Source organism: Penaeus japonicus, unplaced genomic scaffold, assembly GCF_977035675.1.
Source record: "Penaeus japonicus unplaced genomic scaffold, GWHDUDI00000001_assembly GWHDUDI00000029, whole genome shotgun sequence".
Classification (NCBI taxonomy): domain Eukaryota; kingdom Metazoa; phylum Arthropoda; class Malacostraca; order Decapoda; family Penaeidae; genus Penaeus; species Penaeus japonicus.
Window position 1 is genome coordinate 4,266,144 of NW_028234431.1, and position 17,500 is coordinate 4,283,643.

At 47.0% G+C, this 17,500-nt stretch overlaps 1 protein-coding gene across 2 annotated transcripts in view; it reads left to right on the plus strand.

Annotated features, from left to right (window-relative positions):
- dgo (ankyrin repeat domain containing protein 6 diego) overlaps positions 1-17,500 on the plus strand; it is a 259,584-nt gene that overhangs the window by 235,578 nt on the left and 6,506 nt on the right. For both annotated transcript variants that reach the window (XM_086554532.1, XM_086554531.1), the window contains 2 exons: positions 16,554-16,655; positions 16,989-17,186. In XM_086554532.1, the coding sequence (XP_086410658.1) occupies positions 16,554-16,655; positions 16,989-17,186 (300 nt within the window). The remainder of the gene's footprint in view (positions 1-16,553; positions 16,656-16,988; positions 17,187-17,500) is intronic.

Below are 17,500 nucleotides of genomic sequence, written 5' to 3' on the forward strand. Positions count from 1 at the left end.
ATGTAAGGAAGGAGAAACATATGTCATGTATTTTCTTTAAGCCTCAGGCCGTATGTAGGAATCATTCTCACTATATAAGAGTAAAAATCGGCGCCAATTTCACGCGAGAAAGGAATGCGTCACAAGGACTTGAAAGTCACTCTTCCTAAGCCGCGCCGGATCACCGGAGCCGAGGTCCCTCGGGAGGCCCTAGGGTGTCCCTGGGGTGTCCCTGGGGTGTCCCTGGGGGTCTTGGAGGCGGCAGTGAAGGAGGTAATAACAGAGCGGCTATCGGCTCCCTTGTCTATTGAACACTTGTAACAGTTGATCATCGCGGAGGCGTCACACCTCCACCGGCCCAGTGGCCGCCGCGCCGCCGGCAGGTTCTGTCACGCGTAACAGCGTTGTGCAAGGCAGCGCTCGCCGTCTGCGCCCGGAGCCCTTGGTGGCGCCCCTCCTGCTCCGCCGCGTAATTTATGGTCGCCCACGGAAGGCTTTTAGACTCGACGTTACCTTTCTCGGGCAGTGCCGGAACTCCAGTCCGATCTTGATACGAAGATATCCGTAATTTATGATCTCTCACCTCGTTACGGAGAGAGCACCGCGCACGGTCGCCGCTCGCGTTTCGTCACCTCGACCCGGACCGTGAAACAGGAGGTTTTCAAGCAGCGCACTTTTCTCGCCCCGGCCGCCACTCATGGAATGTTCAAGAACCGGCCGCCACAGCCGCCCCACCGGTACAACTCACCCCCAGCGCCTCCTTCGGTGGTGACCCGAGTCCCGCCAGATACAAATGCGCCACTGTGGTACTCGCAGACAGCCGTCATCACCTCATAAAAGTTTATTATCCATCTCCTTGGCTCTGAGACCTTTTTGTCGCCGTCGGTTTATCGCGCGTGATGGCGGGGAATGAGCGACTCTCCGCCGAAGCCGATCATTAGCCGAGGTGGACGAGCCGGCTATCTTCCAGGCTACTACTTCGGGGACGCTCCGACATGTACTAACGCTGGGCGATAACGAGGTGTCACTGATACTGGGCATCCGCGGAGATATGTCTTGGTGTGATTGTATCGAAAAGTGGCTGTCTCTCTCTATCTTGAGCTCCCTCCCACTCACTCGCTCTCGCTCTTTCTTTCTTTTTTTTCTCTCTTTTACCCTTGTTCTTTCTCTTTCTCTCTCTCTCTCTCTCTCTCTCTCTCTCTCTCTCTCTCTCTCTCTCTCTCTCTCTCTCTTTCTCTCTCTCTCTCTCTCTATCTATCTATCTCTCTCTCTCTCTCTAGCTCGCTCGCTCGCTCTGCTTATCTAGCCAGCTGTTTATCTAATACTTTCTCCCCATTAATCTGTATATCTCTCTCCATGTATCTACTTGTCGATTTATCTAATTGTCTACCTCTTCTCTGGCCGTAATCTCTCTCTCTCTTTCTCTCCCTCCGTCCGTCCCTCCCTCGCTCCCTCCCCTTCCTTCCTTCCTTCCTCCTCCCTCCCTCCCTCCCTCCCTCCTACCCATTTACTTCGATCCCCCTCCTTCGTCTTACACGGCATCCATCTCCACCTCGGATGCACCCTGATGCCCCAGCTCTTCGTTTCCACAAAACCACTTTATCATGCGGGCAAGAAGTGGTAGTAAACGCGGGAGGCAGAAAAGGGTCACTGGTCTAGTCAAGTGAGCAAGTGTGCAAGTGAGCGAAGTTTCAAGTGGAAAGACGCGAGGGATTGATAAGGTCAAAGAACTCGAGAGCTGTGATGAAGAGCCATAATGCAAGATAGTTGGAATAAGGAAGTTTATGTTGCAAAGAGAGCGAAAAAAGATGAGAGTTGAAAGAAAGGAAAGAATTCTTTTTTAAAGCTTTTTGTTGAAAGTTTATGTTGTGAAAGAAGTTTATGTTGAAAGAGACTGAATGATATGAAAAAGTTGATTTATATAAAGCGAAAGGAGTTTTGGCGGCTTTTGGGGGGAGATGATTTTAAAGGAAGACAGAGAGAAAACGATAAACGCAGCAGAAAAGGGGCAGAGAAGAGTAAAGGGAGGAAGAGAATGGAAGGAATACGAGAAATAGAAGACATGAATAAGAGTGAACTTCAGATGAATTAAGGCTGAGCCAAAGATGAATAAAGTGAGACTAAACTGAATAAGGCTAGACTTGAGATGAATAAGAGTGAGGATGAGATGAAGAAAGGGTGAGTCAGAAGTGTAAAAAAGGTTGCAACGGAGGAGGGAGAGCCTGCAACGGGAGAAGTTGAGCCTGCAACGGGGAAGGTAAGCCTGCAACGGGAGAAGTTGAGCCTGCAACGGGGAAAGTAAGCCTGCAACGGAAGAGAGTGAGCCTGCACCGGAGGAAGGTGAGCCTAGATACGCCAGACTCCGCCGGGGAATCGCAGGGCGGGCGATGGAGCACGAAATTGCTCCGCCCGAAAAGCATTCCGGCGTCCTGCTTTTCCATGAATCATTCCGATAAAAGTAGGTCATTATAACGCATCATAATGGGTCTTCTGCGTCATCATTATGCGCTGGCGTGACAGGCGCCCGTGATCGTCTGGCGGTGCTATTTCGTGGCCGGGCGAGATTGACCATTTTCCGATTTTTTCGGCGGTAGGCCTAAGCTATTTTGACGCAAAGAGAAAAATGCCTTGGCGGGGATGACAACTCGAGAGCTTGCCTGTCATTAAAACTGTTTCTCGAGTGCAGCGTCCTTTTTTGTCAGCCGGAAGTTGTAAACGGTCGCTCGGGCTTTCAACGAGGCGACCATCTGTCTGTCTCGCTTATCGTGCGCTTTCAATTTGGGAGTCGTTTTTTATTTCGGTTTTATGCCTCATGCCGCAGGCCCCGTCGCCTAAATGCGGCAAGTTCGTGAAGGGATTTTTTCCCCTCCTATCTTGCCCCCTCAATAAAAAATCCTACCTCCCCCTCCCTCCCCTTTTCTCCTACGTTTCCTTTGACGGCCGGACGCAGCAGCGGCTGAGCGTCGAGTGTTCCACCTGACGGCCCGCGCACGTGCCTGCGGTCGAGACGGTTGTCGCTGACCGTCGGTGGGGGAGGGGGAGGGGAGGAGGGCGGGGGCAGAGAACAGATGAGCCACTTGACATCAACAGTGGGTGATAAATTTCCCGAGCGGGCTGACATTAACCACACGCCGAAGGAGCCGAAGACAGCGTGGTGTTCGGAGACGTCAGCGGCGCCGTCGTACATCATGTCAGACGCAGAGGCAGGCAGAAGGCTCGCCTCCAGCTAGCTGGCGTCAGGAGCTTGGTCTGTGAACCTCGCTCGGGCGATTGGCACCGGGCGCATGGCGGGCCCGGAACACGGCTCTTCATTTTCCTCTCTCTCTCTCTCTCTCTCTCTCTCTCTCTCTCTCTCTCTCTCTCTCTCTCTCTCTCTCTCTCTCTCTCTCTCTCTCTCTCTTTCTATCACTCACTCTCTTTCTCTTTTTGTATGTGTGGTCAAATATTACAAAGACTAATCTCTCTCTCTCTCTCTCTCTCTCTCTCTCTCTCTCTCTCTCTCTCTCTCTCTCTCTCTCTCTCTTCCTATCACTCACTCACTCTTTCTCTTTTTGTATGTGTGGTCCAATATTACAAAGACTAATCTCTCTCTCTGTCTCTCTCTATCTATCTATTTCTATCTCTATCTCTATCTCTCTCTTTCTCTCTATCACTCACTTACTCACTCTTTTTCTCTTTTTGTATGTGTGGTCCAAAATTACAAGGACTAATCTCTCTCTCTCTCTCTATCTAAATATCTATCTATCTATCTATCTATCTATCTATCTATCTATCTCTCTTCATCGTTCGCAAACGCGCGAATATGTGTATCTGTGTGTATGTGTGTATTAGAAAGACAAGTAAACTGATATAGGAAGAGTCTTGTTGTTGTACAGAGCGTTATAATAACATTACGTGTCAGGGCGAAGGGATAACTTTTCATTATGCCAGAGAGCGTTTATCTACATAACAAAGGCAATTTATCGAGGCACTATAAGCCTAACGATGGCTATCTACGTCATCGTCTTAGTGATAATGGTGACAGATTTCTCACGCTGTTCGTAACCGTAAGTATAAATTGTTATTAGTGATGCGAGGTCCCAGTATTCGAAGGTACCTGGATCTTTTCTTTTAACTTTCTTTTAGAAGACAAAATGGAAAGAAAATCATCTAAAACTGTGAAATAATGATGATAATGATATTCATAAAAACAACAGTTTTAATAATAGTACTGAATAATAACAACACGAAAAGCTTCTGTAAAAACGGAAAATTGAATCTTATTCAAAATCTTAAAATGATTCGAAACCTTTAAATAGGAAATGCACTCTGCCTTCCTCACATCCAAATGCATTTAACAATTCGTTGCCACATTCACTCGCGCTCAACACGGAGTAATACGAGCCCCGGGGAAGCACTGGACACTTAAACACTCACAGACGGTAGAGTGTTTTGTGTCGGTAATAGATTTTATAATTATCTCTTCACTGGAAATACCTCTTAACAGGTTTACGACGGTAATGATTGGTTTCGCGTCATAACAACTCGTTTTTTGTTTTTTGTTTTTCTCGTTTTTTTGTCTCTTTCTCTTAACGGCGGACGAAAGGGCGTCGATGTACTCTTGTTGTGTTGTGTTTGCAATTACCTTCGACATCACCGGGTTCAATTAGCCGCTTCCCGTCGCAAACACCGAGAAAAAGGGAGATGGGAAAAAAATAGAGTTTACCCATTACGCGTTCAAATAAGGCTTTTGTCTTGAATGGACCTGCTCCGGAGAACAGTTTTTGTTTTCAGGAAAAAAAAAAACAAATTTGAAATACTGTCGAACCACGAGGAAACGGGATTGGAAAATCGTCTCTGAGATTTGGATTCTTTCTTTTCCTCTCCTCCCTTCCCCCTCTGCTCTTTTTCACTTTTGTTCTTCTCTCTCTCTCTCTCTCTCTCTCTCTCTTTCTCTCTCTCTCTCTCTCTCTCTCTCTCTCTCTCTCTTTCAGTCCCTCCTTCCCTCCCTCCCTTTCTCTCCCTCTCACTGCACATACATATCCTTCTCTCTCTCCTATATCACTATTCTCCTCTCTACCCCCCCCCCCCACATCCACCCCTTTTTCTGAGCAAACGAGTCCTTCGGCGGAGACAGGTTCCGGAGTCAACACCAAAGCCTCGTGTTTGCTCTGCGCAGGACACCACGAACTCATTATCCTTCGGGTTTGGCCATCCTTCGAAGTCGTCGCCGGTCATTAGGTCGATCACGGAGCCTCGAGGTCGTCCTGAAAGCCCGGGTATCGTCTTTGGTGGTCGCCGCGGTCGTACCACTTGTTTTGGGGGAAGGGGTCGTGGGGGATGGATGGAAGTCGGAGGAGTGTAGTAGGAAAATTCTCCCCGTCTTATTCTCTTTCCTCTTTTTCTCTCTTTTTTTTCTCTTCTCCCTTTTTCCTTTCTCTTTCTCCGTCTTCTTTAACTCGCCCGTCCTTCCTATTCATTCGTAGATAGGATGATAGAGTTTAAAGAAATAGAGAGTTATATGTGTTTATAAGTATATATGTGTGTGTGTGTGTAGATAGGTAGATAGGTAGATAGAGAGAGAGAGAGAGTTCACACATGCACAAGAAAAATATCTAACAGCTCAATAACAAGAGATAGAGATCGGAGATTCACTCTTCCCTCGCTCTCACGTTACTTCTGCTCTACCGATTAATAACCAGCAGATGACTGATGGCGTGAGAGCTCCTTACCGAGGATTAATTACCAACACGCCAATTTACAGCTGAACATCAATAACCAGCAGGCACCCAGAATGTAATTAAGGCCCCCGGATAATTACTCCCACGCACATCCCTAATCCCCTCGTAGGAAAGCCAATGCTGGAAGCTTTTAATAAGGTAATTTAAGAGCTCATGAGCTTATCTGACACTTTTCTTTTTTGTAAACCTAAGCAATTCAGGGTTTAGTCTTAATCAGGGGAGAATCGGGTCGTCTTCTCCCTCTCTCAGATCGGGCGGGTTGAACTTAAGCCACAGCCATGAAACCCAGGATCAGTTTGTGTGTGGCGCACTCTGGTTGACCTTAGTTCGATGCAGGCTTATGGGGAATGGGAGGGGAGGGGGTAGAGTGAGAGGGAAAAGGGAGAGGGATAAGGAAGGAGAGGGACAGGTGGTAGGCAGAACGGAGGCAAATGGATGAAGGAAGGAAAGGAGAGGGAGAAGGATAGGAAATGGGGTAGAGGGAAAGGGAGGAAAGGAGGGGGATAGGGAGATGGAAAGGGAATGGGGTAGAAGGGAAGGGAGGAGAGGGAATAGGATAGAAGATGAAGGGAGGAAAGGAGGGGGAGAGGGAATGGTGTAGAAGGGGAAGGGAGGAAAGGGAATGAGGTAGAAGGGGAAGGGAGGAAAGGGAATGAGGTAGAAGGGGAAGGGAGGAAAGGAAATGGGGTAGAAGGGGAAGAGAGGACAGGAGGGGAGGGGTGGGGTAAGATACAGGTAGTTTGGAAGTAGGTAAAAGGAAGAGAAATGTGTAGGTAAGGTAGATGGGGGCAGAGTGAAGGGGAGAGGAGAGGGAGAAAAGGGGAGGAGAGGATAGGGAAGAAGAAGGGGTAAAGAGAAAGGGAGAGAGAGCAAAGGAAAGAGCAAGAGGTAGAGGGAAAGGGCGAGTCGTAGGGTAGGCCTTCCCTTCCTCGAAGAGGCCATCGAACTCTTTCATTATTAGTACTGGCCGCCCGATGGCTCATTAATTTTATGATGAGCCCACCAGGCCTATTGGCATAACAAAGGCGCTTTTTTCTTATGTCTTCTAATCATTTCGGGACGCGTTGGGTCATCGAGGTCTTTGTGTAAGATAGAGCATCGGGGATTTTTTATCGTTTTTTTTTTTTAATGATCGTGCCTGGGTGGTCGAGGGAATGAACACAGAATCATGTTTGATAGCTAGGCGCTTGATTTTGCTTTGGAGGAACTCGTTGTGTGCGTGTGTGTGTGTGTGTGTGTGTCTGTGTGTGTGTGTGTGTGTGAAGGACTTTATAAGTATTACCTAAACGCTTTAGTATTCTTTTTGTAAGAGTAAGATTAACGGATGACTGTAACGATCTTGCAACAAGATTTGCGCCAATACCTATCACAATACCCGCACCGTTACTCAGTCCGTAATAAGGAAGAGTCGCAGAGAATTAGAAAATGAATCGACGTCGAGCGGTCGAGTGAGAGGCGGTATGATCGCGATGCCTCTGCGTCGAGATGAGAATGCTAATGATATGAAGGAAGAATCGAGATGATGACAATCTGAGTGTCGAGGCATCCGAGGACTTGCATCTCTCTGTCATCGGCGTCGGGACTAGGCAAGTGGCTTGTCAGTCGCTGATTGGCTGGCGATAAGGCGTCGGCGCTTGGCCACGCCCCCTTGCCCGACCGACTAGTTCCGACAGTCGGTGATCGATGGCCATTCACACACGCACATAGCCCTTCGAGATGAGGCTAATGTATGTTACCCGACGCTTGCACTAAGCAATGCCGGGCCGGACGCACCAGACCCCGATGCGGAGTGACCGGTTTTCGAAACTGGAAGAAAAAAATACGCGAGACTGTGGTCAGGTTCATCAGTCAGAAGACCGTGTATGTCTGACAACCCTTTTACTCCTCGGCCTCGCCCTTTCCCTGCCGAAGTTCCTATCGCCAATTAGGCCTCGGCGCCTCGGGGAACACCTCCTTCCGATAGCAAGTGTTGGCGGGGGATGTATAAGGCGCATCGACCGATAACAGGAGCCGACGGGAAAGTCTGGCGTCAATTAGTGCTGGACTTGCCTAAAAGTATATTAGAGAAATGTAAATACCTGAATAAGAGTTATTTCTCATTCTGTTTCCTAACAGCCTTCGCTAATGTTTATTAAAGAGCGTCAGAGAACAATATACTTTGTTCGTTATGTACATCGCAATTAGGATACTATAGACCTTTCGAATGTAAACGAGATATTATCGAGTGCGAGCCATGAATTGAAATAAGTCCGGCCGCCCCGGTCCCCTTGCCCGTCCGTAGGCCTATCCCGGAGTCCTGTCTGGGTCTCGCCGTATCGTAACGATGGTCTTGGCGGTAATTTATGAAGTGTTTGTGCGTCGACAAGGCGGCGTTTCTCCAGGTCTTCGGGAAACGGCAGGTCTCGCCTCTTGGCTTCATTAGTCGACGGCGGCGCCTGACTGGGAAATCCTCCCGAGCTGTTTCCAAAGAGTTATTTTGCTTTTGCTTGATTGCATGGCTTGGTGTGGAAATGCAAGATTCGTTGATTACGCTTAAGAAGACATAAAACGAGTAAACTTTTGTATATTACTCGGATTTCTTTGGACATTAAAGATGCGCACAAAGATACGTCTCGAAATGACTACCTCTCCTTTCCGCTGTTATGCATTCCATTTCGTGTTGCAACATTTGCAAGCCGTTGAGCAACATTCCCCATTAGAGGTTGAGACAGGCGGGACCAGGAGGCCAAGCTGCAACATGCAACGTGCCTCTCAGCGGGGAAATATCGTGACGAGTCAATTATCAGCCTTTCTCTCTGCTTCCTTTCTTTCCTTTCTCCCTTCTTCCGACTCCTTCGTCGGCGTGAGCGTGACCAACGGAACGCACGTCCTGAGGACCGCTCTCCTGATTTATCCTTCCCTTGCCTCGTCTGTCTCTCCTCGCTTCGGCTTCGTGGCAGCCGTTCTACTCCTCAAGCTGATGTTTTAATTTTCGCTTCAGCTGCCAGGCCTCATCGCTTCGCTTGGGTAACGTTCTTATTATTATGTGGTTGGAGGACGTCATTCTTTGAGGAAAAGTAAATATCTATATATTTCTTTTTTCTCTCTCTTTCTTTCTCCCTCTCTCTCTCTCTCTCTCTCTCTCTCTCTCTCTCTCTCTCTCTCTCTCTCTCTCTCTCTCTCTCTCTCTCTCTCTCTCTCTCTCTCTCTCTCCCTCTCTCCTCTCTTCTCCTCTCTCTCTCTCTCTCTCTCTCTCTCTCTCTCTCTCTCTCTCTCTCTCTCTCTCTCTCTCTCTCTCTCTCTCTCTCTCTCTCGCTCTCTCGCTCTCTCTCTCTCTTCCTCTCTCTCTCTCTCTCTCTCTCTCTCTCTCTCTCTCTCTCTCTCTCTCTCTCTCTCTCTCTCTCGCTATATATATATATATATATATATATATATATATATATATATATATATATATATATATATATATATATATATATATATATATATATATATATATATACATCTTTCTCTCCCTTTACCTACCTGCCTAACAACCTCTGGCTCTCCCCAATCGCACATTATTAATTTCTCCTGTAGTCTTCATATACAACAACACACACGATCTTATTCTCACTCCCTGTGCCTATTCATATTCTCTCCCTCACGTCCCCGCCCCCCCCCCCCTCCCACACCCTCGCCCACATGCACATTAAACTACAGGATACTCGTGTCTGTTAATCATATTTCATTGACAACATTATCTTGCTAGGACCGCCTGCTGATCCGTCCCGTCCACACACTTCAGCCTCAGTCAACACGGGGTCCACCCACGATGTGAACTTCACTCTTTCTGATCTGCTGCCGTGGTGTCTTTTCCCTCTCCTCTCAAGGGATAGGTCGTTCTTCACTCTCCTTTGTCTATGGAATTTCTGAAGCGAATTTCTTTGGTTTCTCACACTCCTAAATAATATATATAGACTATTCCTCTATTTACATTATAGTAGTGTTCTTGAGGCTATGATAACTCGGTGCGTTGAGATTTGCGTAATCAGTCTTCTTCAACAAGGCCCGGCTTATTGCAACAAGTTCTGTTCTTCGTCACCAGAGCCTCAGTCTTGTAGCTACACCTGCCTTTCCTCACCACACCCTTCTACACCGGTCCCTCATGCTCATTTTTGCATAACTAATTTTGCTTTTCCTCACAATCCCTTTAATCCCCAGACCCCCTCCCCTCCCCTCTTCTACCCCCCACCCCACCACACCCCACCTGCTCTCCTTCCCTGCCTCCTACAGCCCAGCCCACGTCTCCCTCCTATAGCATACAACAAACACAGTCATTAGATACCATGACAACGCTATAGTTTACGATGCCACTTTTCAGTTCCTTTTTTTACTGGCTTCTCGGTAACGCTCGGTCGTAGTGGCTGCTCCTTGGATGTTTTCTTGTCATTGTAGAAGTGTGAAAGACAACATTTCGAGGCCTTTTGTGACTAGTGGGAAAGTCGTAAGGGTTATATAATGTATAGTTAATTTGTGTTTTGTTGGCATTGTTGCTCTCGAAGATGGTTTGTTCTCTCTCTCTCTCTCTCTCTCTCTCTCTCTCTCTCTCTCTCTCTCTCTCTCTCTCTCTCTCTCTCTCTCTCTCTCTCTCTCTCTCTCTCTCTCTCTCTCTCTCTCTCTCTCTCTCTCGCTCTCTCTCTCTCTAACCACTCACCAATACGAGTTGCTTCTAAACATGGCTCCTTCTCGCCTTGCCAATAATCCCGGTGTCTTTAATCTCCGTGCCGCCACTCCCCTGACTGCCATCGCATCATTTCATCTGGTTGCTGTCTTTGGCAGAGTGACGTTCGCAGCACTATCATCTTTGGAACTGGCGTAATGGAAACAAATAAGGAGAGAGAAGATTGTGTATGATAGAGACAGATAGAGAGAGAAAGGAGTCTTGTATGTAGATTTGTTTGCGTGAGTTTTTGTGTAAAGCAGAAATCTTTTGTGGCATCGCCAGTACCATCCTCGTATTATATCAACGAATAAGGCTTTTTTTTTAGCTTAGCCGGAAGGATAGTAGAAAGAAATACAACACTTCGTCTAGGTCCATCTACATGCAGGATTTATTATGGTTACATGAATGTAGTTAACCAGCGCTGGGGGAAGGGGTCTCGCCGACAGAACATGAGTTACTACCGTAAGATTAAGCTTTTACAAATTATTCATATCTTAAATGTAGGTAAATTCTGTTTTAGTGTTCAGACAACTAGCTAACTGATAGTGGAAGACGGAGCAAGAGGGAGCCAGAGAATAGTCAATAGCATTGGCATCCCGGGAAATAAACACTAGATGAATAATGAACAAGAAGGTGTGAACGTTCATCATCTGCTCCGTACTGTCGCCTATCAGGCATGAGTAATCAGAAGCATTTGTCCAGGTCGCGGTTCTCATCAGCCCACCTGGTTCCTTAATACCAATAGTCGCTTATCGGATCATGGTGAACACAGTGGATCTTCGCAGTCTCTCTCAGTCCATAAAAACAGAAAAATCAACGGTTCATAAAAACAATTATGAGATCAACACCCGGAAAAAAACACAATCAGATTTGCATTTGCCAAAGCCACAGTGTACCAATCACTTAGAGTCAGTGTAAGTATTCTCCGGCGGTGCTATTATGCCCCATGTCAGTGTATTTACGGTTCTCGAAGATGGATTTAAAAAAGGGTTGAAAAAAATGTGACTCCCAGAGACTCGAACGAGAGCGTGGCGGCGATACGATCTCAATCGCGGAGTTTAATGCGTTTGCCTGATTACTACTGCTGATATTTGATGGCTTCTGTTGCCTACAGCTCGCGGTGCACCATCTGCTCGGGCTGTGTCTGACGGGTTCTTGTTTTGGAATATATCACTCCGGATTTGTTGATGCGCGGTCGTGTGAGTCTAAGCATATGTGTGTGTGTGTTTGTGAGGGCTGCTGGTTTTGTGTGTGTGTGTGTGTGTGTGTGTGTGTGTGTGTGTGTGTGTGTGTGTGTGTGTGTGTGTGTGTGTGTGTGTGTGGAAAGAGGAGGGGGTTTCTGAGTTCTTGTTTGTATATGTGTGGTTTGTTGTGTTTGTGTGTGTGAGTGGGAGACAAGAATGAGAGAAAGAAACAGAGACAGCGTCAGAGAAGGAGCACTTATGCACAAATGTGTTTGCGTTTATGTGTGTTCATTTGTTTTATGAGCGAGTGTGACTGTGTGTGCGTGAGAGCGTGCCTGTTTTGCGTTCGCGTGTGGGTACGACTGCCCGAAATGGGAGTAAGATTAGGAGTCTATTGTGATGCCATAATCACAAGGCTGCAGTTCCTACTCCAACTGGCGACGCAAAACTACTCAGCAGCTGCGACAACCCTGCTGAAACTTGTTCCCTTAGTATTGGTACTGTTGGGTGCCGCGCATCTTCCAAACTCGACTCATGCCGATTTATTAATCCTAGGGTATTCCTCTTCCCTTCCCCTTTGCTATTCCTTCCCTTCCTCTCAAATGCCTCTCGTCCTTCGTTCTCTTCCTCCTAAATTCCCTTCCCTCTCTCTCCCTCTCCCTCCCGAACCTCCCCTCCCTCTCCCTCCCGAACCTCCCCTCCTCTCCCTCCTGCACTCCCCTCCCGAACCTCCCAAACCCCTCCCTCTGTCCCTCCCAACTCCCCTTCCTCTTCCCCTCCCTCTATCCCTCCCAACTCCCCTTCCTCTCTCCCTCCCAACTCCTCTTCCCCTCCCTTTCTCCTTCCCAACCCCGCCTTCCACTATCCCTCCTCGCCCCCCCCCCCCCCCCCCGCCCCCAGCTGATATTCATGAGCCGGAGAGCGTTCGTCCCGACCCTTCAGCTCCATCCGTCACTCGCGCGTCGTAACAAGATTAAGACTCCGTGCAGGCTCTCTGTGCGGTGGACGTCTGGCATTTTAAGAGTTCTGAATTAAATTTCCATGCCCTTCTGGGCGAGAAGAAAGGGACGGATTATGTCTTTTATAACGGCATGATACGCTGGTGAAAAGGGGGCGTGGTCCTCGCGAAGGGGAGGGGAGGGGAGAGGGGGGTGATTGGTATGGTCAGACGGCGGCGATTTCGGATCTTCGGAGATTTCACTTTCGGTGCGTCGGCATCTCATTAGGGGGAAGGCAGACGTCAGAGTGGTGGAGGAAGGTCGACGAGGTTGGAGTGGCGGAGGAAGGTCGACGACGTTGGAGTGGTGGAGGAAGGTCGACGTTAGAGTGTTGGTGGAAGATCAGCGTCGGAGCGTTGGATGAAGATCGACGTCGTAGTGCTGGAGGAAGTTAGACGTCAAAGTGTTGGAGGGAGTTAGACGTCAGAGTGATGGAGGAGGGTCGAAGGCTAAGTGTTGGTGGAAGGTCGAAGACTGAGTGTTGGCGGAAGGTCGACATCGTAGTGTTGGAGCACCTGACGAACGCGTCTCCTCGCCCTGCCCCACATTCCTCCTCTCTCCCATAACCTCTCACCCCGGAGGGAACACAGCGCCAAACCTCTTCCTTCAGCCAAACGACGAGACCTCTTAACGCATTTGCAGGAACTGTAGCCTCTATGTCCGGGTTCATTACAAGTCGTCTTACATAGAGAACGACGTGGCATTGCATTGTTTTCCCCCCTCATCGCGATTCTCAATTTAGAGAATTAGAATCTGAATGAGGTTGGGTCGAAACGAGATAATTGCTGGTAATCTTTCAAAGCCGAAAGTTATGTCTTCCTTCCTTCCTCTTTATGTATCAGACATCTGGATCGCTGTTTGTCGATTCACCGAGCGGATATCTGAATCTGCGACAACCCTAAATTCTCATGCATTCGCTAATATTGTGATTATATTAACATGATTTATGTCCTTATTAGTATGATGATGTGATATTTAAATTGTGGTTATCAGAATTCTGTTCACAAGGGTGGTACGGCAAGGCGCCAGTATGTGTGTCGTCCGTTGTAACAAGGACCCGCAGTGCATGTGCTTACTCAGCATCCTGTGCCCATTCATGTCAAAGCCATTATTGAGGAGCATTACGCATTCAGACCTAGACTTTACACGTGTGCCATAAACAAGTTCCTTTTTCCTATCTTGAACTCGACTCGCCTGAATGAGATATGGAAAACACGTTTCTACTCTTTGCTACGTAAACAAAGCCTAAATTAATTCCCTGTGTCTCGTTCCATTGCCGTGAGGTTGCACAGAGCTACAGTTTCTCTTTCTCTTTAGCTCACGCGCGGTAGAGGAGACTGAACGCCATACGGAAGGCAGTCATGGTATTATGACTTGCTATGCACGAACGCCTACATTACAATTGCTGTTGCCATTGTTGCTTGTTCCTCTTTTGGGGTTGCTGACTGTGGTGCCTTGCTTATGATGCCAGCATGATAAGGCAACAGCAAAAGCTGACCCTTGCAGCCATGTGTCTGTGCATGCCATCGCTGTCTGTTTCACTCGGGCCATTCATTATGCCTCGCCGTCATTCTAATTCTCCTCTTCCCTTGTCGTCCATCACGACGCAAGGCGCGATAGGAGGCGACCCGAGGCTCTCCTCGCCCAAGGAGTCGCTGCCACATTCCTTTCACTGTTCGCTCTGCCCGAGGCGGACTCTCCAACAGGTTTGCTGCCTCGGCCAAATATATCTTGCCAAATGGACGTGATTTAGGAGTTTTCCCTCGATATCTACCGGGATAATCTATTATGATTGCAATATATTTCAGCTGTAATTACAAGCTGGCCTCCAAAGTTTCTATTACTCGCTGAGCAATTTGTTCTGGTTGTCAATGGACGTTCATTATGCGATGCATGTTTTCTCCAGCTAATGTGTTACTTGCTATTGTCTATTAATTCGTGGTTGCGACAGAGAGAGAGTGTTGGGAACTTCCATGAATTGCATCTGCCAAATATGCATTGTTGCCTTCTCTTTGTTGCGGGTATTGGAGCTGTTCATTTTGTGATCAATTTTCGCATGGAAATGGAAAGGATGATTTCCAACGATCGTAAATTTTGAGATCAAGTGAGCGAATAAAAGTATTGCCTTCTATCAGTTTTGCCATGTTAAATGTATTCAAAATATATGTATATATATATTCAAAAGTATATAAAATAAATGAGTTACATAGTCAATCAATTCCCTTTTCAATAGTCAACTGCCTCCACGTGATCGGAGGGTTTGACTGAGTTTCGTCTTACTGCGAGGCCTTTGTTTCGCTCCCCTCTGCCGCAACGCGACTCGCTCTTCGATTAACGCAGGATCTCGAGCTGTAAAAAACTAGACCGAGAAACGTGAGCTCGTGATATAAAGCTTTCATGACGTAATTCATCACCATAGATTTATATTGCTTCGTTCCTTCGTCGCTTTCATATTAGTCGCCTTTACTTGTCTTATTTAATCTCCGGCGAGGATTGCGTTTTTCATTTACCTTGAAAAATACGCTACATTATCTACTTTAGGGGATGAAACTTGGGCATTCTTTTTTTTTTCATTCTGAGCTCTCCAAAAACCGCAAAAAAGTCGCCATCACCCACAGGAAAACACCACAACACCGCCTGCAACCACACCTTCACCGCAGCTCATCTGGTGTTAGGTTTCGAACAAGAGCCTTTGCGAGAAGGCTGTTCGGTTTGGCAGAATGGCCATGTTTATGTGTTCAAAGAAATGGGTTATGGATGTATATGTATTCACGCATGCTCCTTGGCCAGCGTGGATTGGCCTGCTGCGTGGGTGTGGGCGGGAGGGCGATATCCACTTCACTGTGCCGCTGCGGTGAAACCCGAGTGCCAGCGTCGAGCCTGTTGTGTTGTTACGTGAAATGTCGAAATTCTACGCTTTTCTGGGAATGTGTCTCTTATTGTACATGTTTTGGTGGCGGTGCGCAGTTCGCCAGAATGTAATGATGAACGATCTTTGTGGTTTCGACATGTTTGAGCTCTATTTTTGATGATGAATGCACGTTTGATGGATTACTTTAAACCGCATCATTGAAATTCCCAATGAAAGGCTGCAATGCTAGTTTTCGTCTGTTGCCACACGTAGCCTAGAAAACTAGAAATATGCATTTCTAATTCAGTCTGGTTTTACCGGACTCTCACATGACTTTTGGATGCAGTGATTCCAAACTTTACTGGTTATATGTCTACTCTTGATAAATAGATGGTTTAATCCTATGGACAACTGCAAATGATTCCTAGTGATAAACACGAGAAAATTGCACACCACTCGATAACTAAACCCTTACATAAAACACGGGGAAACTTCTGTATCAGTCATATAAACAGTCTTTAATAGTTTATACCATGGAGGATAATAACAAATCCCGACTCTTAATACAGATCTACTTGGTACCTGAATGATTCGCTGTCTAATAATCCCCTGTGCATGAAACATCTTACTTGTGAACGAGGCGCATAAACAAAACGACCTCAACATGAATAAAACCTTCTGTTCCTTCATATCAAGTGGCTTCGTAGTGACACGTTTTTCTTCGGAGAGGGGGGGGGGGTCCGGTCTTCATTATCTTACTACTTCAACTTCTCTCGAAAGACTAACTTGGGGTGAGTGTTTGATTCTTGGTCCTCCACTCCTTGTTTTGGTCATAGGGAGCGCGTAGAGATTCGTTGATGCGATACTTTGAGGTTGTGATCAGGAGGATTGTGTATTTAGGAAGTTTTTATTGATCCAAAGGAGCGGTTACGGTTTCGTAAATTCATTTTGTGCTTCATGCATACTTCAATTAAATATTTTAGCATTATTTAAAATTTCAGTCTGGAAACGATGCATTTTTGCTGGTACATTTTAACTTAATAACTAATAAAAATACGATTTTAAATATAACATAGTCACCCTTGTAAATCCCGACGTGCTCTGTAGATGTTCTAATTTTCCGTTTTCTTTTCGCAGTGCGGGTATACTGCCCTACAGCGAGCGTCGTGTGAAGGTCACCTCGAGATCGTCCGCCAGCTCATCAAACACAACGCGAATGTCGACCATCAGGATGATCAGGTAAGTAAGAAGGCTTTTGCGGTTTCATTCCGGCATTGGCTTTCAGGATACGTTTCCCAGTTCAAATGAGTAAACGAAATTTTATTTTGCTGTGGAAAATACTCACATAGTTTGATAGATTGACAACATTAGACAATCGATATTGTATACATACATATATTTGTGTGTGTGCGTGTATATGTGTGTGTGTGTGTCTGTGTGTGTGTGTGTGTGTGTGTGTGTGTGTGTGTTTGTGTGTGTGTGTGTGTGTGTGTGTGTGTGTGTGTGTGTGTGTTCGCACGATCGCATGCAACCTCGTGTTCCACACTCATCTGACCAACCTCATCCCCGCAGCACGGCAACACAGCGCTGCACGAGGCGGCGTGGAAGGGCTACAGCCAGACGGCAGAGGCGCTGGTTCGAGCCAAAGCCAACGTCTACATCAAGAACAAGGGAGGCTTTGCGCCCTTGCACCTGGCCTGTCAGAACGGCCACAACCAGACCTGCCGCGTGCTGCTCCTCGCTGGCTGCAAGCCGGACATCAAGAATAACGTGAGTTGATGTGACGCGCCGTTTCCAAGGGTCAGATAGGCATTGCTCTGCTTACTCCTGTAGTTTCCAGTGCTGTTCTCTAATGCCTTTCGCAAACTGAATGATTATCAAAGACGGATTATTTTGCTTCAGTTTTACTATTATCACAAGTGACGTATAAAAGATTATGAGTATAGTTCTTTTCTTAACGTATTTCCGTTGTTTTACAGTAGAATGAGTAATCATTGGATTTAGTATGAAAGCCTAACAAATGATCGAATTTCATTATCCTTATGATACTGTTATCACAATTAAGATCAGCCATTCCACAGTTC